The 25272-nt window shown below is 44.6% G+C and overlaps 1 protein-coding gene across 2 annotated transcripts in view; it reads right to left on the bottom strand.

The window, feature by feature from the left end:
* The window catches only part of qser1 (glutamine and serine rich 1), a 269834-nt gene that overhangs the window by 35613 nt on the left and 208949 nt on the right, over nucleotides 1-25272 (bottom strand). The window contains exons 7-10 of one of the 2 annotated variants that reach the window (XM_072466268.1): nucleotides 22903-23036; nucleotides 18972-19192; nucleotides 17367-17432; nucleotides 5513-5650 (exon numbers count right to left, since the gene is read on the bottom strand). In XM_072466268.1, coding sequence (XP_072322369.1) covers nucleotides 5513-5650; nucleotides 17367-17432; nucleotides 18972-19192; nucleotides 22903-23036 — 559 coding nt within the window. The remainder of the gene's footprint in view (nucleotides 1-5512; nucleotides 5651-17366; nucleotides 17433-18971; nucleotides 19193-22902; nucleotides 23037-25272) is intronic. The other variant, XM_072466269.1, reaches the window with a different exon arrangement.

The following is a 25272-nucleotide window of genomic DNA, read 5'->3' as shown; positions in this document are numbered from 1 at the left end:
TGCCATGATTAGTTTGTCCAGTGAATTGAAAAAGGCCTTGGGGATATAGATCAGGATGGATCTAAGTAGGAAGAGGTACCTGGGCAGCTCATTTATTTTGATCAACTGCACTCTCACCGCCAGGGAGAGTGGGAGTGTGTAACATCTCTGCAGGTCCTTATTTACTTCCTCTGTCAGACTGGTCAGTTTCCACTTGTGGATCCCTGTCCAGTCATGAGCGATTTGAATCCCCAGGTAGCGGAATTTGTGTTGGGCTTGTTTAAACGGCTGTCCCACCATTGCTGCCTCTCCCCCTTGCGGGTTCACCAGGGAGATCTCGGTTTTGATCATGTTGAGTTTGTAGTCCGAGAAGGTATCAAACTCTTTCAGGAGCGCAATGATTCCTTCAATGCTGTTTTGTGTGTCCGAGATGTAGAGGAGCAGGTCATCCGCATAGAGCGAGACTGTGCTCTCTGCCTCCTCTTTGGATTCCCCCTCCAGTTCTTTGCTGTTCTGAGTGCGATCACTAGTGGTTCAATCGCTTGGGCAAACAGCAGCTACGACAACAGGCATCCCTGCCTGGTGCCCGTGCAGCTGGAAGCACTGGGAGCTGGTGTTGGTAGTCCGAACGCTCACTATGGGAGCGTTGCATAGGAGCTTCACCCAGGAGGTGAATCCTGTTCAGAGCCCGAACCGCTCCAGTACCTCTATGAGGTACTTCCACTCGACTCTGTCGAAAGTCTTTTCACAATCATCTCGGGTGTTCTCTCCCCAGATGGGGCCATGATCACATTCAGCAGGCGCCTGATGTTCGACGTTAGCTGTCTACATTTGACAAAGCCCGTTTGATCCTCTGCGACCACCTCTGGTACGCAGTTCTCCAGTATTTTGGCTCGGATCTTGGCCAATATTTTCGAGTCTACGTTTAGTAGTGAGATGGGTTTGTATGAACTGCAGTCCGTTGGGTCTTTGTCTTTCTTAGGTCTTAGCGAGATTGAGGCCTGTTGCCAGCATAGGTGGCAGTGTGAAAGTCTGTAAACATCTCTCAGGTGCGGGGCCATTGCTGTCACAAACTTTTTGTTGAGGTTGGTCGGGAAATTGTCCGATCCCGGTGCGTTCCCCGCCTGCATGGAGCTAATACTCTCCATGATCGCCCCTAGTTCTAGAGGTGCTTCCAGGCCCCGTTTCCTGTCCTCCCCCACGACTGGTATGTCAAGTCCATCGAGGAACTGTTTCATCCCTGAGTCACATGCTTGGGGCTTTGAGGTGTACAGTCCCCGTTAAAAGGCCTCAAGGTTTTGTTGACCTTGTATGGGTCAGTTTCTAATGTGCCTCTGCTGTTTCTAATTTGTGTGATCTCTCGTGGCAGCCGGCTTTCTCAACTGGTGTGCCAGCAGGCGGCTGGCTTTGTCTCCGTATTCGTATTGGGTCCCTCGTGCTTGGCAGAGTTGGTGCACCGCTTTCCTCATTGTGAGCAGGTCAAAGTCCATTTGTAGCTTTTTCCTCTCCGCCAGGAGCTTTACGGTCGGGGCCTCGGAGTATTTACGGTCCACCTCTAGTATGGAGGTGACCAGCTGTTGTCTAGCAGCTCTCTCCTCCCTGTTTCTTCGTGCTTTAAAGGTGATAATTTCCCCTCAAACAACGTCCATTAGCGCCTCCCAGAACGTGGAGGGTGAGACCTCCCTGTTCTGGTAGTGCTTTGTCTATTCAGCTATGGCCTGTGATACCTTCTCGCTAAAGGCCTTGTCAGCCAGTAGTGTAGTGTCCAACCACCATGTGGGGCTTTGGGCACTGCCCTTCTGTGGAGATTATGATTACGGAATATTCCAGCTTGACCAGCCCTGGAAGTACCGATTTTCCCACCACAAAGTCGTCTATTCTAAAGTATAGGACATGCACTGGGGAAAAGGCTAACTCCATCCTCCCTGGGTGGGTGAGCTACCAAGGGTCCACTGCCCCCATCTGTTCGTAGCTAGGTCGGGGATTTCCGCCATGGTCTTCTTTATGAATTTCGTGTCGTTTCAGTTGGGAGCGTACACGTTAACGAGGACTACCGGTGCCCCGTCTAGAGCCCCGCTGACAATGACGTACCGTCCCCTGGGTCCGTAACCATTTGGCCCTTGTTCTGCACTGTAACCAATCACTATTTGATGATGCCAATGTACTCTGTCAATTATTCTTCTGTCTACAATGTATGTTCTATGTACATTCCCTTGGCCGAAGAAAAATACTTTTCACTGTACTTCGGTACGTGACAATAAATATCAAAAGTCTTCATCGCCTTAAACATCGTCCTCTTATTAATTAGTATGGCTACCCCCTGGCCCTCATCTTGTAACAAGAATTGTAGATCTGTCCCACCCAGCACTTCCTGACCCGCAGTCGGTCCTGCTCTCTCAGGTGTATCTCTTGGAGGAAGACTATGTCGGCTTTCATGTTTCTTAGGTGGGTGAAGACTCTGGATCTTTTCACTGAGCCATTAAGTCTCCTGACATTCAGGTGACTATTCTGATGGAGCACTTTTGTCACCCCGCTCTCGAGGGATTAACCATACTTACCTGGTGGACCCCTGCCCTCCGGGGTTTCCCTTTGTTAGGGGGTCATCCAAGATGGCCTCAATCACTGTTTTCCCCACACGGCCGGGTCCCTGCACTCCAGGATTTCCCTTTGTCCAGGGGGCACCCAACATGGCCACCAACTGTGCGTCCGCCATGTATGTAGGCCCCTGTACTCTGGGATCTCCCTTCGCCCAGAAACCGTACTAAGTAGTTGCTTGTAGTGCTTCTTTGCTCCGGGCCCCTGGATGGGGGCCTTTGTAGCTATTCTGTTGCTTTCACTCCGCCCCTGTCTTTTTCTCTCTCCCCATGTCTCCCCCCCCCCCCCCTTCCAGTGTCCCCTGTCTAATTTCCTCCAGCTCTTCTCCCCCTTCGCTCTCCCGTCCTCGCTGCTTGTATTCCCCCCCCTCCCCCGCCAGGCGCTGTCCCCCCTGTTGGGGGAGCGCCGCGGCCTCTATCTGCTGCATGCTCCCGGCACTAGCTTTCCCACTAGTGTGGTGACCACCCCCCCGGCGGGAGTTACTGTCCTGTTTTTCTCTCGCCCTCTCTCTGGTATTTTGTGCTGTTCCCCAACATGGGTTGGGGGGGGGGGGGGGGAAAAGAGAGAGAGAGGAGGAGATGTTTCTCTCTCCCCCCCCGCGCCCATGTCGGCTTGCTGCTGCGCTGTCATTCTTTGCCATGGGCTCTTGATAGTTTCCCCTGTTGTCGCTGCTCCAGTCCGCACTCAGTGATGAACTTCTCTGCTTCGGCAGGGGCTGTGAAAAAATGTTCTTTGCCCTGATACGTGATCCAGTGCTTGGTTGGGCATATCATACCAAAGCATACACCGCTCTTGTACAGCGCAGCTTTCACTCTGTTAAAGTCCGCCCTGAGCTTGGCCAGGTCAGCCCCAATGTCTTGGTAAATACAGATTCTGTGTCTTTCCCAACTGCAGTTCTTGGACTGCCTGGCCCAGTGCAAGATTCTTTCCCAGTCCTGGTACCTGTGCATTTTGACTATTATTGCCCGGCTTTGGGTTTCAGTCGCAGCGACCGGTGAGTCCTGTCTATTTCTGGTGGGTTGGGGAAAGTCTCCCTTCCCACCAGGTTGCCCAGTATCTGGGCCACGTAGTTTGTGGGCTCTCTGCCCTCAATAGGCCCACAATCTGCAGGTTTTGCCTCCTTGAGCGGTTTTCCTGATCCTCAACATTTCCCCTCAGGCTGCCCTGCATCGTGACCAACCTTGCCACCTCTTTCTCTAGTGCCGCGATCCGATCACCCTGGTCGGTTTGCGACTTTCTCTAGGTCTCTGATGGTTGCGCCTGGGACTTCCATTCTCTTTTCCGCTCTGTTCAGGGTGATCTGTATCAGCGCCAAAGTTTTGGCCACCGCATCTTTCATTGCGGACTGTATGTCCGTTTGTATCTCTTGCCGGTACCGGTTCCCTCAGTACTTCAGAGAGGGACGCCGTCCGTCCACCCCCCCCCCCCCCCCCGCCCCCGGGAGGGAGGGCTTTATTCGGGCTGGTCTGCCCTTCTCACTCCTGCAAAACCTGCGCTCCGTCGCCTCGTGCATTGATCGGCTCGCCTGTCTCAGTTTCAGGCCACTTCCACTCCTGGTCTGCGTTCGGCCCTTGGACTGGCTTTTACCCAGCATTTTCTCTCTCTTTCTTTCTTCCCCCGCCCTACTCAAGTTTGGGGAACAAATTGACGAGTTTTTTGATGAGTTTTTGCGAGAAAGGGGTTATTTTACGGGTCCGCTGGACGAGAGTCACCTGACGTACGACTGCTCAGCACATCGTCGTCACCGGAACCTCCCCGGCTTGAAGAGGAACTTGCAGGTGGTGGTGTTCTCATACATCTGCTGCCTCATTTGTTTTTGAACGTTGTTATTGAATCTACTTATCTATTTCCTCCACCCTTTCAAGTTGTACATTCCAGGTCTTGACATCTCAATTCACTAAGAAATGTCTCAATTGTCTGTTGCTTTAAATCAGTGAGCTTGGGTTACTGATCTTCCTGCCAGAGGAAATAGTTTCACCGTATTTACTTAACACACATCAACATTTTGAACAGCACTATCATATTTCGCCTTAGTCTACTCTGGTTAAAGGAAAACAATCAAAGCTTCTTCAGTCTCTCAATTGAGTCACATCCCTGGCATCACTGCAGTAAATCTCTTTAGCTTTCTCTCCCAAGCTTTTGAAATCCTTCCCAAAGTTTGGTGCTCCAAAATGGTGGCAATACCCCAGCTAAGCCTTAACCAGTGGTATTTAAAGGTTTTGTATGACTTCCCTGTTTTTGTACCGTAAGCCCCTATTAAAAAGCACATGCTTGATTTATAACTTGACCTGCTTCAACACTTCTGTCAATATTTATCTGAACTAACTTCTGGAAAATCTAAGACTCACCATGGAGCATCGCTTCAATAATTATCATTGTTTCCTATGGAAGCAACCCTATTCCTCAAAAATACATCTATGATTAGGAATTGCTTACAGCTATGGTGACACCACAACTAGATACTGCAACAAGTTAGCAGCAGAGAAGATATTCACAAAACAAGAATATTCTTATGCTTGTGCATTTAACAGAAGTTCACAAATGTACAGTATTATGGCATGAGGACATTCTTATGGTAAATTCTCCAGCTTTGCTGTGAAATTAAGTGGGCCAGAATGCTGTTCCACTGAGCAAACCAAAATGAAAATCAACTCAGCCCATTCTTAGATATCGCCTAATATCTGGCTGCAAAGCAGATTCGTGTGAAGTTTGATAGGCCATCCAAACTTAAAGAATAGCAAGAAATGTACCTGCAACAGCTGAATGGGCAGACAAAGGAACTATGGGCAGGAAGAGTAAAGTTACAATATGACAGACACTATTTTTGTTTTGCCAAGATTAATTTCTCCATATCCTTGCATTATACAATGTAGACAGCAGAACATCTATTCATGCTATGAAGTGAAAACCAGAATCACCAATAAAAATCTATATTTACCATTACTTTGTTCTGATGCCTCAATCATGTCTGGATCCAAGGCTGTACTCACAAGGAGCTCCACGTAGTTCTTAAACGTCTCTTTCATTGTTCTGGTATTCAGGAAGCGAGTTACATATGGAGTTGTTACAGGGCGCTCTGAAATACACAATAATTAAGTATGATGCATTAAATTAGCAAATTCTTAGGCATGTATGTAAATAGCCAATACTATATTGATGCTTGTTCAAGTGTATTAGCAAAGCATTCAGAGCAATGTGTACTAAATAAATGCATGTAAATATATAGAATATAATTTACCAATATAGGTTTGTGCTAATTTAATACACAAAATATATGACATAACAGAACCTGCTTTAATCATGAAAATATCTCTTTTATCCATTTTTCAGCAATCTACTGATTCTTTTCCAATATAAAAATTGGAACCCTTCAATGAAAACATCAAGTTAATATACTAATAATCTAAATTTCCAGTAGGATAGCTGTGCTGCAAAATCATAATTATTGCAATAATGAGGACTGCAATTTTATGACGAGGTTAACGAAAATGATCTCTTCCTAAAAGAGGTGATGAAGTAAAATATTTTGTCTCATAAAATATATCAAATAGAAGCTCTACACATCAAACGAATATACGTTTCCGGTTTTATCAACTGAAGTTTGTATTGAGCTTTAAGTGAGGGCTAAGGAATGGACAACCTTTTGGTCGTAACACCATCAACTAATCTCAAGAAAGGTGTAAAGTTGGTGTTGTAGGAAATGCTTCCTCAGCAGAATTATGGGTTGTGAGGAGAGTGCAAGGAGGCTTCAAAGTGATTTAGACAAGTTGAGTGAGAGGACAAACACATGGCATATGTACGGCTAAATGTGAAGTTATACACTTCAGTGAGAAAAACAGAAAGAGTATTGTCTAAATAGTGATATATTGGAAAGTGTGGGTGTAAAAAGGGATCTGAGTGTGCTTGTACACCAGTCGACGAAACTGGAGAGGCAGGTGCAGCAAGCAGTTAGGAAAGCAAATGGTATGTTGGCCGTCAGTGCAAGAGGATGAGAGTTCTGATGAGAGATGTCTTACTGCAGTTATACAGGCCCTTGGGTGAGACCACACCTGGAGTATTGTAGCAAGACCCTTCCCCCTCTTTCACTGGTGTGACAATTGGAGGATTTTAGGAATATTGGCTTCTAAATATTGGGACAAGTTAAAAGTTAAAAGCCTGGGGGTATAGTTTGCGGCTGCAGTGGTCAGGGTTTTTAAAAATGACTTTGTTTTGCTTCCAGTAAATAGAAGATGAAATTGACAAAGATTGTGTTTTTCAGTCTACACCAATGGACTGTTTGACTGGGGAGGTGCCTGGGGAGTTAATGTGCTTTTGCAGCCTGCAGAGATCATTTGTTTTCCAGCTTGGAGAGATGAAGTCATTTCTGGGTGGAGCTCTGAAAGGGAGAATTTGGAGAAACTTCGAGAGAGAGGAACTGAGTTCTGATCTGCCTGACTCCAAGTCCACAATTCTTTCAAAGTAGGAGAGTAAAAAAGTGGAATAATATTTTAAAGTAGAACATTCTTGTCTGAAGACAAGGAAGAGGCTGAAACAATCTAGTTGAAGCAGCTATTCAAAGATATTCAGCCAGAGTCTAAAGGGGTTTCAACCGGAGCCAAATCTGTTTTATAAAGCAAGTATTACTCTATGCCCTGACAATTTTAAGCTGGATTAAAAACTGTTGCTTTTTTCTTGTTATTTAATGGGAAATTGCATAGTTGTGTTAAGGGGTAATTGTAAGCTGATCTTTTCGGGTGTGAAGTTAAAAGTTTAGAAATACCGAAGCCCTATTTTTTCCATGCAATCACTCCTGGAGCAAATCATTCTTTCTGCAAAGTCTTAAAATAAACTAAAATATTGTGGTTTCGGTCCAGTATCCTAGCCACTGTTGGGGTCTGGTCTGGGATTGTAATAGTGGTTGCAATATAGGTGATCGAAGGCAACCCATGACAGTGCCACACTGATTATCAGGGAATAAGGGAATTGCGGGAAATGTCCCCATTTTCAAAATTAGGTTTATTTGTTTCCTTTATAGTAATCAATAAAGCTAAGAAATAAGGCACTAAAGTTTTGACTGTTTCACATAAACTTAATTTGAATTGTAGGTGAATATGACAGCTATTTTTGCACAGCAAGTTCATAAGCAGCAAATTGAATAACTAGTTCATGACTTTCTATGACATGAGCCCATCTTTGAACAGTACCATGTATTCTATGTCCTCCTAAGCCACCAGAGACTTTGGTCAATGGATTGTTCAAAATGTCGGTCTGTAAGGTGTTTTAATTTTTGAAAATAGGTTACGGTGTGTTTCCCCAAACCTTCTGTTTAAGAAGTCAATTTTAAAGTGACTTGTAGCAAACTCTCTTTAGGGCTATATCATAAGTGTTCCAACCCAGGAGACGGTCAGCGCATCTACAAAGACACAAACACACTAAGAGGAGATTGGAAAGAAATGTTTTACAACTAGGAATAACTTCATGATATATAGAATCTCTACAGTGCAAAAGGAGGCCATTTGGCCAAAATAGCACTCTGCCCAGGCCCACTCCCCTGCAACCCCAACTAATCTTTGGACACAAAGGGGCAATTTAGCATGGCCAATTCACCTTACCTACACATCTTTAGATTATGGGAGGAAATCAGAGCACCTGGAGAAAACCCACGCACACACGGGAAGAATATGCAAACTCCATAAAGACAGTCACCTATGGCCGGAATTGAACCCAGGTCCCTGGCACTGAGAGAAGTGCCAACCACTGTGCCCCCATTGAAACAAAAAAAATCCAAAGATAGAAATATTATTTCACCCGAATGGGAGAATCCAAAATGTCTGAGTCCAGTGAGGGTTCCTTCATGTGGGAGATAAATTTCAGGCGGGTTCAGCTAGTTGAAAGCTGGAGTTGCTGAATTCCTTCAAAGTTGTGATGGTGCAGCAAGATGGCGTTGGTATACAGAGACTTGGTCCATTCTACAGGCGATGCCAGGAACCAAACAGAGAACCAACCTTCAAGGAGGTTTAGACTGGAGACAGACTTGTTGTCAGCCTCGAGTCCTGCTTTGTGTTAACAGCAAACTGCCTTGAGTGTCCAAGAATGCAAAATTAAAACTTGCGATAGGCCCAAGAAGCTTGGGCCATGTTTCAGGTTAACAATCAATTTGTGTGTCTCTGGTCAAAATCCATTGATCACCTCAGGAGACAGCTGCATCTCTGCAAGTATAATGATTTTCGCTGGCTCTCTCTTTTTTGTTATAATTCCAGGCTGCGCCTACACAAAGATGGGTGTGAGATTTCAGAAGAATGAGGGTTGGGTTTATCCTGTAATTATTGTTGGAATTTCCAGAATTGTAGCCAGTTTGAAAATCCCTTTTTTTGGCCCAGCATAGTCCATCTTTTAAATGCGCAGTGAGGTAGGTTTGATTTAAACAGCTTACAAACTCTTTCTGGTCATAAGGACTTGGTGGGAAACTGAAAACTAGCAAATCTGTTATACCAGATGGATCCTATCCTAGGGGAATTCTTGCAAATTCGGGTCTGCCATAGATGCCTTTTTGTGTTTATTGATGTCAGTTACTTACATAAGCTGTACACACGGTTCCATAGCTCTTTCCACAATATTACAAACTTGGTACATATTCGCAACATCTTGCAAACTGGTCGATATCAACATTGTTTGCTTGAATACTTTATCAAAATTCCTTCATTGCGCAAACACTGGTAAGATAAGGCTTGATACAAAATTTATTTTACACTAAATGTCATGGACAGACATTGTGTTTTATTGTTGTCCATGATCAAAGTGTTTGTGTGATGTTAGTGTTTTTTCTGACCCTCGAGTGGGGTTTGTTTCAATTTAAATAATTTCTAGCAGCAAGCTTTTGTGAATTTGAAAATAAAGATGATCATTTGTTATTACACTCTTACCTCAGGAGGTTTTAACGAAACATCTCACAAATATTATCACACACAAAGAATAGATACAGATGAGGAAAAATAAAAATACAATCATAAATTTAAATTATTCCATTCTTTTTGCAGCAGGCCTGTGGGTTCTTAGCCGTAGTGAACTGATGCTGAGGCTGGAGTGAATGTCAGTTAGAAGTAGAGGATTCTTAGTGAGATGCTAAGTCTCTTGTAGTTGAATTGCTAGGTGGTTATCCCTCAGGTAAACGTGCAGGTGGTACAGGTTGAGGAGATTCCTTCTCCCCATCCAAGATCTAGTTCTTTTAGCGTGGCTGCATAGTTCGCTTGCAGCTGGTTTGATGGCTTAGTAGTTGGTATTTCTGATGGTATCCGTCATGGTGTTTCTGATCAGAATAGCTTCTGTGTTCTTTTTAAAGCAGGTAACAAACATGATGACTTAACCATGTGACTTGTGACGAGTCCTTCTTCCAAACAAGGTGGTGGGTTGAGTTGGGTTGATACACATCCTGTATTGTAGCTATTCACACCCTGACAGTTTGAGGTAGCAGAGGTCTTTATTTTTGGGATGAGGTGCCACCACAGCACAATGGAAGGATTGGCTAACAGTGAGTTAGATGCCTCTCATGTCCATGGAGAGGCAGAAAGACGAATCAGCTGGCAAACCATTTTTCTGTTCAATTCATCCTTAACAAAAAGACTCGAGTTTCTCAATTGGCTGGGTTTCTTCATGTTTTAATAGGTTTTTGCTTCAGTATCAGGACTGACTAGATCTAAGTTGCCAAAGTCACATATGATCAGCTGTTAACCATCATATAAGCAGTTGTGTTATTTTAGAATACAATTTAAAAATCTGTAATATTTTCAAGCCTGTTTTGGGCATGATAAAGGTGGATCATATATAAAGGTCATTATGCAGTCAGATCAAACACAATAATAAACAATAAAGAATGAACACACTTCCACACCAATGGGTTGTCTCACCTGAATTAAACATGGTAGCTTTTAATTATTCTCCCTCAATTCTAACCTTCTAACTGAAGGCTCTCACAGCTATTCCTTCAACAAAGTGGATTGCCCACATCCGACAGGTTTCAAGGAGAGCCTGTCTGATGTCTCTGCATTTTTCTTTAGACCTCAAGACCAAATGAGACAAGGACCATAGTATTTTCCGACATGCCTGCAATATGCTTTGATTACCCGGTAATAATGAATTGGAAAACAACTTCCACTTGTTAAAGTAATCACCTTACATTTATTTGCAACTCATTTTTTTCTAGTTTTCTTCTTCAGAGTCAAGTATGATAAATGAAGAAAATGAGCTGCAGTGGTCTCAGCCAACAGTAATGTACAGGAAACTTTACAATTTATGCTATAGAATTAAAGGAGTCTAGTAGTAAAATTAAGCAAAGTTGTAACTATACAAATTTTATTGAAAATTTAAAAGAAAGAACTTGCATTGATACGGTGCATGCCACCAAGTTCAGGGCATTCTAAAGTTCTTCATAGCCAATTTCAAAATCCTTGAGATAAAATGTTGACAAGGACATGGCAGTAAACGAGTATGCATCCACCGTTACAGACTTCATCAGCAAATGTGTGGACGACTGCGTGCCAAAGAAATTAGTACGTACGCTCCCCAACCGGAAACCATGGATTAATCGGGAGATTGACTCCCTACTGCAGGCCAGGTGTGAGGCGTTCAAGTCAGGCGACCCAGACCTATACAAGAAATCCAGGTACGACCTCCGCAAAGTCACCTGGGATGCCAACAGACAATATCATACCAAGCTACAGTCACAGACTAGTGTTACAGACTCTTGCCGGTTGTGGTTACAAAGTAAAGCCGAGCAGAATCTCCGGTAGCAGCGCACCCCCCCCCCCCTCCCCCCGATGAACTCAATGCATTCTATGCTCAGTTCAAGCAGCTAACCATCAAACCGCTGTTGACTGCCCCAACAGCCCCGGGCATACCCATTCCCACCGTCACAGCTTCCGAAGACAGATCAGCCTTCCTGAAAGTGAACCCTCAGAAGGCAACGGGTCCTGACTGGGTTCTTGGTCGTGCACTCAAGACCCTGCGCAGACTAGCTGGCAGATGTGCTCGCAGACATCTTCAACCTCTCCCTACTCCGTTCCAAGGTCCTCACCTGCTTCAAGAAGACCACCCTGTCTCAATGACTACCATACGGTGGCCCTGACATCAATCGTAATGAAGTGCTTCGAGAGGTTGGTCATGAGGTCCATCAACCCCATACTCCCAGAATGCCTAGATCCACTGCAATTCGCATATCGCCGCAATCGGTCAGCAGATGCCACCTCCCTGGCCCTACACTCATCCCTGGAGCATTTCGACAACAAGGACTCCTACATCAGACTCCTGTTTAATAATAATCTTTATTGTCACAAGTAGGCTTACATTAACACTGCAATGAAGTAACTATGAAAAGCCACATTCCGGCACCTGTTCAGGTACACGGAGGGAGAATTCAGAATGTCCAAATTACTTTTTTTTTTTTTTTATAAATATTTTATTGGAAATTTTTGGTCAACCAACACAGTACATTGTGCATCCTTTACACAATATTATAACAACACAAATAACAATGACCTATTTTATAAACAGAAAATGAATAAATAGTAAATAACAAATGAAAACTAACCCTAATTGGCAACTGCCTTATCACAAGTAACTCTCCAAAAATATAATTTAACAGTCCAATATATAATTATCTGTAGCAACGACCTATACATATTATACAGTATATATTAACAACCCTGAGAGTCCTTCTGGTTCCTCCTCCTCCTCCTCCTCCCCCCCCCCCCCCCACTCCCACCGATCCTGGGCTGCTGCTGCTGCCTTCCTTTTTCCATTCCATCTATCTTTCTGCGAGGTATTCGACGAACGGTTGCCACCGCCTGGTGAACCCTTGAGCCGACCCCCTTAGGACAAACTTAATCCGCTCTAGCTTTATAAACCCTGCCATGTCATTTATCCAGGTCTCCACCCCCGGGGGCTTGCCTTCTTTCCACATTAGCAATATCCTACGCCGGGCTACTAGGGACGCAAAGGCCAAAACATCGGCCTCTCTCGCCTCTAGCACTCCCGGCTCTTGTGCAACCCCAAATATAGCCAACCCCCAGCTTGGTTCGACCCGGACCCCTACTACTGTTGAAAGCACCTTTGTCACCCCCATCCAAAACCCCTGTAGTGCCGGGCATGACCAAAACATATGGGTATGATTCGCTGGGCTTCTCGAGCACCTCGCATACCTAGCCTCCACCCCAAAAAATTTACTGAGCCGTGCTCCAGTCATATGCGCCCTGTGTAATACCTTAAACTGAATCAGGCTTAGCCTGGCACACGAGGACGACAAGTTTACCCTGCTTAGGGCATCTGCCCACAGCCCCTCCTCGATCTCCTGCCCCAGCTCTTCTTCCCATTTCCCTTTTAGTTCATCTACCATAGTCTCCCCTTCGTTCCTCATTTCCCTATATATATCTGACATCTTACCATCCCCCACCCATGTCTTTGAGATCACTCTGTCCTGCACCTCTTGTGTCGGGAGCTGCGGGAATTCCCTCACCTGTTGCCTCGCAAAAGCCCTCAGTTGCATATACCTGAATGCATTCCCTTGGGGCAACCCATATTTCTCGGTCAGCGCTCCCAGACTCGCAAACTTCCCATCCACAAATAGATCTTTCAGTTGCGTTATTCCTGCTCTTTGCCACATTCCATATCCCCCATCCATTCCCCCCGGGGCAAACCTATGGTTGTTTCTTATCGGGGACCCCCCCCAAGGCTCCAGTCTTTTCCCCTATGCCGTCTCCACTGTCCCCAAATCTTCAGTGTAGCCACCACCACCGGGCTTGTGGTGTAGTTCCTCGGCGAGAATGGCAATGGGGCTGTCACCATAGCCTGTAGGCTAGTCCTCCTACAGGACGCCTTCTCTAATCTCTTCCACGCCGCACCCTCCTCCTCTCCCATCCACTTACTCACCATTGAAATATTAGCGGCCCAATAATACTCACTTAGGCTCGGTAGTGCCAGCCCCCCCCTATCCCTGCTACGCTGTAAGAATCCCTTCCTCACTCTCGGGGTCTTCCCGGCCCACACAAAACCCATGATGCTCTTTTCGATCCTTTTAAAAAAAGCCTTCGTGATCACCACCGGGAGGCACTGAAACACAAAGAGGAATCTCGGGAGGACCACCATCTTAACCGCCTGCACCCTCCCTGCCAGTGACAGGGATACCATATCCCATCTCTTGAAATCCTCCTCCATTTGTTCCACCAACCGCGTTAAATTTAACCTATGCAATGTGCCCCAATTCTTGGCTATCTGGATCCCCAGGTAACGAAAGTCCCTTGTTACCTTCCTCAACGGTAGGTCCTCTATTTCTCTACTCTGCTCCTCTGGATGCACCACAAACAACTCACTTTTCCCCATGTTCAATTTATACCCTGAAAAATCCCCAAACTCCCCAAGTATCCGCATTATTTCTGGCATCCCCTCCGCCGGGTCTGCCACATATAGTAACAAATCGTTAATCCTCCTCTAAGTACTCCCCTCCACTTCTTGGAACCCCTCAACGCTATCGCCAGGGGCTCAATCGCCAGTGCAAACAATAATGGGGACAGAGGGCATCCCTGCCTTGTCCCTCTATGGAGCCGAAAATATGCAGATCCCCGTCCATTCGTGACCACGCTCGCCATCGGGGCCCTATACAACAGCTGCACCCATCTAACATACCCCTCTCCAAAACCAAATCTCCTCAACACCTCCCACAAATAATCCCACTCCACTCTATCAAATGCTTTCTCGGCATCCATCGCCACTACTATCTCCGTTTCCCCCTCTGGTGGGGCCATCATCATTACCCCTAACAGCCTCCGTATATCCGTGTTCAGCTGTCTCCCCTTCACAAACCCAGTTTGGTCCTCGTGGACCACCCCCGGGACATATTCCTCTATTCTCATTGCCATTACCTTGGCCAGGATCTTGGCATCTACATTTAGGAGGGAAATAGGTCTATAGGACCCACATTGTAGCGGGTCCTTTTCCTTCTTTAAGAGGAGCGATATCATTGCTTCAGACATAGTCCGGGGCAGTTGTCCCCTTTCCTTTGCCTCATTAAAGGTCCTCGTCAATACCGGGGCGAGCAAGTCCACATATTTTCTATAGAATTCGACTGGGAATCCATCCGGTCCCGGGGCCTTTCCCGCCTGCATGCTCCTAATTCCTTTCACCACTTCTTCTACCTCGATCTGTGCTCCCAGTCCCACCCTTTCCTGCTCTTCCACCTTGGGTAATTCCAGCCGATCCAAAAAGCCCATCATTCTCTCCCTCCCATCCGGGGGTTGAGCTTCATATAATTTTTTATAAAATGTCTTGAACATTCCATTCACTCTCTCCGCTCCCTGCTCCATCTCTCCTTCCTCATCCCTCACTCCCCCTATTTCCCTCGCTGCTCCCCTTTTCCTCAATTGGTGTGCCAGCAACCTGCTCGCCTTCTCCCCATATTCGTACTGTACACCCTGTGCCTTCCTCCATTGTGCCTCTGCAGTGCCCGTAGTCAGCAAGTCAAATTCTACATGTAGCCTTTGCCTTTCCCTGTACAGTCCCTCCTCCGGTGCTTCCGCATATTGTCTGTCCACCCTCAAAAGTTCTTGCAGCAACCGCTCCCGTTCCTTACTCTCCTGCTTCCCTTTATGTGCCCTTATTGATATCAGCTCCCCTCTAACCACCGCCTTCAGCGCCTCCCAGACCACTCCCACCTGGACCTCCCCATTATCATTGAGTTCCAAGTACTTTTCAATGCACCCCCTCACCCTTAGACACAACCCCTCATCTGCCATTAGTCCCATGTCCATTCTCCAGGGTGGGCGCCCTCCTGTTTCCTCCCCTATCCCCAAGTCTGAATGTCCAAATTACTTAACAGCACATCTTTCAGAACTTGTGGGAGGAAACCGGAGCACCCGGAGGAAACCCACGCAGACACAGGGAGAATGCACAAACTCCACACAGACAGTGTCTTAAGCTGGGAATTGAACCTGGGACCCTGGCTCTGTGAAGCAACAGTGCTAACCACTATGCTACCGCACCGCCCCTTTATTGACTACAACTCTGCCTTCAACACCATAATCTCAGCCAAGCTCAAATCAAAGCTCCAAAACCTAGCTCTTGGCTCCTCACTCTGCAACTGGAACCTCTACTTTCTGACCCATAGACCACAATCAGTAAGAATAAACAACACCACCTCCACGATAGTCCTCAATACTGGGTCCCCAAAGGCTGCGTACCTAGCCCTCTACCCTATACACACACCACTGCGTGGCAAAATTTGGCTCCAATTCCATCTACAAGTTTGCTGACGACACAACCGTAGTGGGTTGGCTCTTGAACAACGAGTCAGAATACAGGAGGGAGATAGAGAACCTAGTGGAGTGGTGCAGCGACAACAATCTATCCCTCAATGCCAGCAAAACTAAAGAGCTGGTCATTGACTTCAGGAAGCCAAGTACTGCACACACCCCTGTCAGCATCAGCAGGGCTGAGGTGGAGATGGTTGACAGCTTCAAATTCCTAGGTGTGCACATCACCAAAACCCTGTCCTGGTCCACCCATGTGGACGCTATGATCAAGAAAGCACAACAGCGGCTATACTTTCTCAGGAAACTAAGACTCTTACCAACTTTTACAGGGGCACCATAGAAAGCATGCTATCTGGCTGCATCACAGCCTGGTATGGCAACTGCACGGCCCAAGACTACAAGAAACTTCAGAGAGTCCTGAACACTGCCCAGTCCATCACACAAACCTGCCTCCAATCCACTGACTATCTACACCTCCCGCTGCTTTGGGAAAGCGGACAGCACAATTAAAGACACCTCCCACCCGGATTCCTCACTCTCCCAGCTTCTTCCATCAGGCAGGGGATACAAAAGTCGAAGAACACGCATGAACAGATTTAAAAACAGCTTTTCCCCCACTGTTGCTAGACTTCCTAAATGACATTCTTATGGACTGATCTGATTAATACTACACTCCTGTTATGTTCACCCGATGCCGGTGTCCATGTATTTACATTGTGTACCGTGTTGCCCTATTACATATTTTCTCTTCATGTACTAAATGGTCTGTTTGAGCTGCACGCAGAAAGATACTTTTCACTGTACCTCGGTACATGTGACAATAAACAAATCTAATCTAATCCAACCCCCTCCTGCTCGTTGAATGGTGCAAACTGATTTTCTATGTTCATCCAAGTGAAATCGCCATTTAACTTCTAACCCAAAACATGGCACCTCAGATGGTGCACCCCTCTGTCAGAACAGCACAGCACTGAAGTATCAACTAACAGTCTGAGGCGGGACTTGAATGGCAAGAGTGCTATCACTAAAAGCTGATGCATAGAAATGAATAAATGGTGGGCATTGATAGGACTGTTCTAATGTTTAAAATGACGTAATAGGATAACTGGCAAAATTTCCAGATAATAACCAACTATGCGAAGGGATTCAACTGGGAAACGATTGTTGCAGGCTGGAAAATGTTGGAAACATAAAAGATCATATATCATTGTCGGCTCCTCGGAGTTTTAAAAACATCATAAAGCGCCACAATGTCTCAGTTGTGCAAAGAAGTTCACAATTGAGCTAAAATCAGAAGGTCCTAGATTTGACTGCTGATGTTGCTAAGTTAAGGAAGGGTATATTAGACAGTGTTCCTACATCTGGCTGCTACTAAATCACCATGTCGGGAACCACAGACAGTTTCTCTAATTAATTGTTTTACTCAGCCTACATTTTATTGGGGGGGGAAAAAAAAAAAATCACAAAACTACAGTCCATGGCAACATATAGGATAAAAAACATATTTAATTTGCAAACCTGCTTTTTGTTGAAGGTTTTTGATCGTTCTTCCCTGTGTATTCACTTTCAAAAGGAATCCACTGTCTGAAGAAGAAGGCATGTGTGAAGTTTTGTCGTCATTCAATGAGATCATGGCTAAATTACCTGTTTATTGTTATCTGCCTCCATTGTCAATTTTTTCTCCTCCGGCAAAATGTGGTACCTTGCTGGAATACAGTTTCATTAGCACTAGGCACCTCTTTATCAACTGACTGACAAGGGGGCTCTTGGAGTAATTTATGTTAAGGTGACATGGCGAAGTTTTATGGAGAAACATTCCATTTTAAACAAAATTTTAATCTTTAATTTCCCATACTGAGTTCCGAAACTCAATGTGGCAAAGTACACTCAAACAAAGAATAAAAATCCAAAGAAAAATATAGTCTGTAGCAGTCTCAACAGGAATGCTGCATTTTTGAAAGGGTCGAGGCATAGGAACAAGTATCTTTATAATTTGTATCTGGCATAGGAACAAGTATCTTTATAATTTGAAAAGTGCTCAGTTAGCCAAAATTTGACAAGCTGTTAGACCTGGTTTCAGTGTGTTGGAAACTCTGTTTTATTGCTACTAGAGCCTGGGTTTAATTCCATGCAGACGGTTGAGATTCCAGGTGTTTGGTTCATAAGCTACATCTTAGTAGGCATGTAGAACTAATTGGCAATGTTAGTGAAGGATCCTAGTGTGAGAAGAGGAGACATTTATACTGGCTTTTCTGAGATTGGAAATAAGCCTCAAAATAAGGGGAAGTAGATTTAGGACTGAGTTTAGGAGGAACTTCTTCACCCAAAGGGTTGTGAATCTATGGAAATTCTGCCCAGTGAAGCAGTTGAGGCTCCTTCATTAAATGTTTTCAAGATAAAGATAAGATAGTTTTTTGGCGAATAAAGGGTTATGGTGTTTGGGCGGGAAAGTGGAGCTGAGTCCACAAAAGATTAGCCATGATCTCATTGAATGGCAGAGCAGGCTCGAAGGGCCAGATGGTCTACTCCTGCTCCTAGTTCTTATGTTCTTATGTAAGTTACACTTTTTGGGTAAAGTTAAGTGGCATTTTATTCTGCAGCTGTCATATGACACTGACTGAGGAAAGATTTCCACTCCCAATACTGACATCCTGCACCTGGAATAAATTACATTCATCGTATTTCTTATAACTAGTGATCAAAAAAGAAGAAATGATGAGTTATATATTGATTTTAGATTTCAGAAGTTTAAGAACAAGTGAAATCAGCAAATGTAATGAATCTTCATGTTCTATGGCAAATGGGAGATAATCTGGTGCAGACTCCTAATTGAATGGCCTCTTCCCAACCTGAATCCAGATATTACAATGTGACAAAAGGCTGCGCGGAATTTCTATTATTCTTTGCAAAATATAATTTGAGATTGGTTTTGGAAATAAAATTGTTACAACAGTTATATTATGACACTTAACAAATAAAGTGTTTTAAGTAATAATTTAAATGATTAAGAACCAAAAACGCAGAACCAATATTTATGCCTTTTCTTGAGATTACACTATTTAGAGATGGATGATGCTCATAGAAAAACGTACATGAAATAAATTAAATATAATAAGGTCTTACCATCTTCATCATCACTCTGAGTTTCAAGAGAAGAGTCCGAGTGGGATGAATACTCCTCCTTCAGACATTTCTTCCGTTTTTTGGGTGGTGGTTCAGCCTTTATTTTTGCTTGTTTAACTTGTTTAGCTGGCCTAGCTTTGGATTTTGCTGTTGAACCTTTCGACGTTACAGAGTTACTGACAGAGACTTTATTACTAGATCCCATCCTTGATTGGTTATGTCTGAAGGCAAAGATATACGTGAAGGAAAAACGTCTAATGTGCTAATTAATTTTATATCGGATGAATACTTATTAATTATTCAGAAATAATAATGATGTAATAGAGTTTCAATTGAACCGTACAAACATTTAAAATTTAAAAACAACAGTGAAACTTATATAAATATCAGCCTGTGGTCTTCCGGCAGCGGCACGGTGGTGAGCAGCCAGTCATGCATGCTGTGGCTCCTGCTAGGGTATTTGATTTTTGGTCCTTTCTGGCTGATTAATGGGTGATTTTCTGGAGGAAATTGGTATAATTTGATGAAATAATGCCCTCCCGTTCAGAGTAACGTTCGGCAGAAGTAGGTCAAAGCAGATGTCAGGCAAGGGAGAGTCGACGGAATCAAAAGTTCCTAGTTCCCCAGCAAGGGCGAAACATGGGAGCGGCTTCAGCTGAGTTTGTGGCCCGTCGGTGGACGACGGAGAAGTTGGTTAGTTTCCTGACCGATCAATATAAGCAGCAGCAACAGGCAGTCACTGAGGATCTGGAGAAGGCAATGGAGGGGGCATCGGCCCCAATTGGGCAATAATGGACAAAATGGACCAGCGGATAGAGGTACATGGGGTGACGATAAAAAAGGTTGAGGCAGCGTTCTCTGACCAGTGATCGGATTGCCTCCTTGGAGGCAGAGATGGCAGTGAAGTAGAGGGCAATAAAGACCAGGTTCATCAGGCTACCGGAGGGCTCCAGCTCCATGGACTACATGTCCAAAATGCTCAGAACGTTTGTGAGGGAGGGGGTCTTTTAGACCCCCGTGTTGGACTGGGTCCATAGATCGCGGAGGCAGAAGCCCAGATAGAGGGCAACCATTTTGGGCGATCTTAGTCAGGTTGCATCGATACCTGGATAAGAAGATGGTCCTTATGTGGGCGAAGGGCCTTTGAGATTGTAGATGGAGGGCCATGCCATCAGAATATACCAAGATATTGGGGCAGAACTGGTAAGAAGGCCTGCGGCGTTTAACAAGGACAACACCGCCCTGTACAGGAGCAATGCGAGGTTTGGTGTGGAGTGTCTTTGGGTAACCTTCGAGGACAGAGACTATTATTTTGATGCGCCGGAGGATGGGAATGAGTTTGTCAGGAAGTATGGACAGGGGATGAACTAAAGTGCTTGAAGACTATGGAACTTGTTGTTTGTTCATTGTTAAGTTAATCAGTACTGGTATCTTGCGGGGAACTTTTGTAATGTGGGGGAGAGATTGGTGTTCTGCCTGGGCTTGTTGGGGTGGGTTTGTTCTGGGCGAAGTTGGGATTTGCATATTGCACTGTTGAGTTACTGTTGTGTTGACTTTGATTTTTACCCTGTGCGGGGGTCACCCTGCTAGCAGTATAGCTAGTGAATGGGAGCCGAGAAGGGGGATACCTGCAGCTTGTTAACACTTTTTTTAAGGTACTGAGTTTAGGCTTTTTGTTTCTTTTCTGGGGCTTTTGTTCCGTGGTTGGTACGCAGACGGTGCTTTGGGACTGGTTTGATGGGCATGTGGCAGCCATCCTGTGTGGGCCTGGAGCTGGCGCAGGTTGAGGCACTGTTGGATTGCCTCACAGGGTGGAAATGGTTAATACTGGGTTTGGGGGGGTGGCTGAGGTCCCCAGTCCAGTTGATAACCTGGAATGTGAAGGGGGTGAAATGGCCCAGCAAAAAGGTTCGGGAAGTTTGTGCACTTGAGAAGTTTGAAGGTGGACATGCTTTGTTTTACAAGAGACCCATTTAAAAATGGCAGGTATTAGGGTTTTGATTGTAGGGCACTGGGGGCTGGTGTGTTGATTAATAAGGCGGCGGCCTTTTCTGTGGGCAATATATTGGCAGACTCAGATGGGAGGTACATAATAATCAGTGAGTGGATCATTGGCGGGCACGCCAGTGTTGCTGGTCAATGTGTATGCACCGATCTGGGATGACATGACATTCATTAACAAGATCTTGATTCTCATCAGCTAATTATGGGTGGGGAGATCTTTAATTGTGTTTATTCTAGACTGGACAGCTCGAGCCCCAAGTCTCGGAGCCCAACTTGGTTTTCAAAGGTGTTATTGGTGTTCATGGAACAGAAAGCGGGGCAGTCTCAAGAATGCAAGTTTCCGAGGGATAAGGAGTTTTCTTTTTTTTCTCATGTCCACCGGATCTGCCAGAATAGGCTTCTTTGTGTTGGGGAGGTCTCTTCTCCTTGGGGTGAGGAGGGCGGGTTACTTGGCGATCGTTATATCAGATCATGTTCTGCATTTTGTGGACCCGATGTTGGAACTGGGCTGCTCTCAGAACCTCTGTGGAGACTGAAAATGGCTCGTGGATAAGAGTTTTTGTGCGTAGGTGTCCTCTGCCATTGGGGAGTCTTGCTAGCCATGCTCTGGGAGACACGGAAGGCGGTGGTTAGGGGAGAGGGGGGGTGGGGGGAGATAATCTCGCCAAGATGCACAGGAATTAATCTGAAAAGGTGGAGAGGCAGAGGCTGGTAGACTCCATTTTGGAGGTGCACCGCCAGTACTTCATCGTCCCGACGCTGGAGTTATTGGCAGACACATAAAAGTTGCAAACAGAGTTTGAGTTGTTGACAAGGTATGTCCATCAGATTGCCTGGGGGGGTGAGGGGGGTGGGGGGTGGAGAAAAGAGAAGAAATGGTGGAGGGTGGGGTGGAGGAGTGCAGGAGAGGAGGAGTGCAGGGTAGGGGGGTTGGGGCGAACCAGAAGGAGGAGTGCAGGGCAGAATGCTCTGGAAGGGAGGGGGCAAAACCGGACAAGAGGGGAGGGGGCGGGATGTGGATCATGAGTTCGGTGCATGAAGCGGGTGTTTAAACGGTTACTCGAGTTGAAAGCAATTTTGCTTCTTGTAGATAAAAGCAAGTTACTGCGAATGCTGGAATCTGAAACCAAAAAGAAAATGCTGGAAAATCTCAGCAGGTCTGGCAGCATCTGTAGGGAGAGAAAAGAGCCAACGTTTCGAGTCAAGAAGACCCTTTGCCAAAGCTTTGTACCCCTAAATACGAGGCTGGGGAACCAGGAAGTTATGGACCAATCATCTTCAACAGTTACCATTACATTGCTGAACATTTAATTAACATGGCAGTTCAATAAGTCTGCTAACTGACTTTTAAAGAACATATAAAAATAGTTGGCTATTGGTTGAAATATTTCAGCATGGTAGTATATCATAATCCAGACCCAAGTTTTCTTTCAAAAACTGGGTCGAGAATATGTGACATAAATATTTATTTATTTGTTGATGGTGGAAAATTTATTCAATACTTTTTTTCAAACTAAAGATAAAAGACTGCCATATGACACAGCACTTCAAAGCTAAGAGTTCATCAGGTTATTTTGGATTGTGAATAGCAGAATAATTTATTACTCTGTTTCTGTTACAAGATTTACATATAATTTGTACAAATAATGTGATGCTGGAAAAGAGAGGTTGGTGAAATCCATAAATTCTTGATAGATTTAGCTGACAATTAACATTCAGTGTAATAAAATTCAATTTGCATTCTTCCCCACTCTTGCTGCAGGAAAGAAATTCAGCCAGTGTTAACAACTAATATTCAATATGTAAAAAATGTCTCAAAGAATTTCATGTGCTACTAATAAACCATGTAGAAATTGTGCCTATTGAATCCAACTGAACACCAACACTCCCAACATAAACATGGACAAAATCAAAACATTTTCCATACCTTAAAGTTTGCAATGGTCTGTTTTGTGGCTTTTTGGAGCAAACTCTAACATAATCCTTCTTGTTTACATTTTCAATAAATTTCACATACACCCGTTTGTATTTGGTTTTTGCATCTCCAAAGTATCCAAGATACTATAATTTAAGAAATTAATAATATTTTAGCAAAGATCAGTATTTCAGATCAACTTCTTTATGTACATTCATCTATCAGCTACTTAGTCAAAGTATTTTAGTACGTTGTTGTTCCACTACCTTACATAAAAAATAAAAAAGTACAATCATAACATTCTTATTTCTATTCTTTCATTTTTAACAATTTATTTTGTCAACACTTCAGAAACTTCACACTTGGACAAATGCAAGAGTGCCGTTCTGAGTTTAATAAAGATAAATGCCCACTAATTTGCAAGCACCTCAGGCATCCCATTATCTTGGAAAACTGAAACCCGGTAACTTGATATGAATAATGAGCAATTTTGCGAACACCAGCAACTGAAGAAGAAAAAGTGGGTTAGCCTTGCAGCCTCACGGCGCCGAGGTCCCAGGTTAGATCCCGGCTCTGGGTCACTGTCCGTGTGGAGTTTGTACATTCTCTCCATGTTTGCGTGGGTTTTGCCCCCACAACCCAAAGATGTGCAGGGTAGGTGGATTGGCCACGCTAAATTGCCCCTTAATTGGAAAAAATGAACTGGGTATTCTAAATTTACTTTAAAAAACTGAAGAAGAAAAAAAGTGAAGAATATTTGTGCAACTTTTGATGTATGAAGTACATTAGTGTCAGCATCCACCAACTGGTCTGCTGTACTATTTGCAGTTTGGCCTTGAGTTACTTGAATGCTTGACATGGTAATGTGGATAAATTTAAACTTTCACATGTACAACAAATTCTGCTTCTTTTATTTTTGCAAGTACAAAAATCTGAAAAAGCAACGCTCAAGGAATTTAACAGTAATACCAGCGCAAAGAACAGTAGACTCTCCAAGTAACTGCAATGTGGTACATTAAGTGGGTATTTGTAGAAATAAAATCAGCAGAGGCATATAATTTGGGAAACCATGAAGACTGCGTTAGGTATAAGGAATTTCAATTTGTAAGTACACAAGTTACAAGGACAACAAAATATTTTCCTTAAGTTTTGACAAATGTTATTATGATTCTGGACCAGGCCCCCAAATGTTTGGTCCAATTTGTTTAGGTACCAATACTTTTTGTTCAAAGTAGGCAAAGTTTGAGATATAATATACTTAAGAGAATAAAGCCACAAGATTCCTCGAGTTTTCAACAAACGAAAATGAACAGTTATATAAAAGGTCAGAAAGATAAAACATTTTACAACATCATGCACTTTAATATTCAGGGTTAATTTTGAAGCACAAGTGAATCAACAGGCAAATTGTGACCAAACAAACCACACTGCACAATAAATGGCAGATGCCAACCAAGACAGATTCCATGATTTCTCAATAACCCACGCAGACGTCTGTAAACACCGAGTCAACCAACCTGCCTCTTGCACAAGGGATTCCAGTCTTCACCTTAGAATTCTCTCTAAATGTTGCTCCAACTTGAAAAGTGTCAACAACGGCATACCTTCCGGGGTTTCAATCTCATCTCCCAAGGCTTTGTTCCCCTGGATTCCTGAGTATACACTTAAGCACCAACTCACACATACAACTTCAACTCTACAGCCACACTTAGCACTGCTCCAAAGGGATACCTTTGCCCCAATATCCCACAGCATGCAGTCACCAACCTTCCGCTGCTTCATTCGATTACCAGGGCTTCTCCTGAGCCCTTGTCACTTAGGAAGTCTGCTAACTGCAGCCCTTTCTTCTGCCTGAAGCCTCTTCTGCTTAAGTGGCACCTCCACCTGTCCACTCTCACCTTGGGACCCCTTCTTGTCCCTGCCTATGGACTCTTCCTGACTATTGTGTTCCATTCCTGGTCACATGATTGTGATTTTGCTGTTTATTCCTTTCCCTCCACAGACAGGGACGCTGAGAACTCCAAAACTCATACTGCACATATGCAACCTGCTCACGGTGCAGACGTGCAGAAACCGCCAAGGCATGCGAGGAGGTTTAGTTCCCAGCCGCCCGGCAACATGTCTGGATCCTATAACAATTATGCTCAGCTAAGGAAATGGGACACTCGTCATTAAATATACCCAGTGCCAGCAGCAAGCATTTCCAGAACAAACAACATGAGATATGGAAGAGAGTGCAGCTATCTTTACTCTGTCCCAGTAATATCAAAGAATTTAGTGCAAAAGGAGGCCATTTGGCCCATCGAGTCTGCACGCCCTTGGAAAGAGCACCCCACCCAAGCTCACACCTCCACCCTATCCCTGTAACCCCACCCGATCTTT

The sequence above is a fragment of the Scyliorhinus torazame genome, chromosome 10 (genome assembly GCF_047496885.1).
Source record: "Scyliorhinus torazame isolate Kashiwa2021f chromosome 10, sScyTor2.1, whole genome shotgun sequence".
Taxonomy (NCBI): domain Eukaryota; kingdom Metazoa; phylum Chordata; class Chondrichthyes; order Carcharhiniformes; family Scyliorhinidae; genus Scyliorhinus; species Scyliorhinus torazame.
Note: the sequence above shows the minus strand (reverse complement) of the source record. Positions and strands in the feature narration are given on the sequence as shown.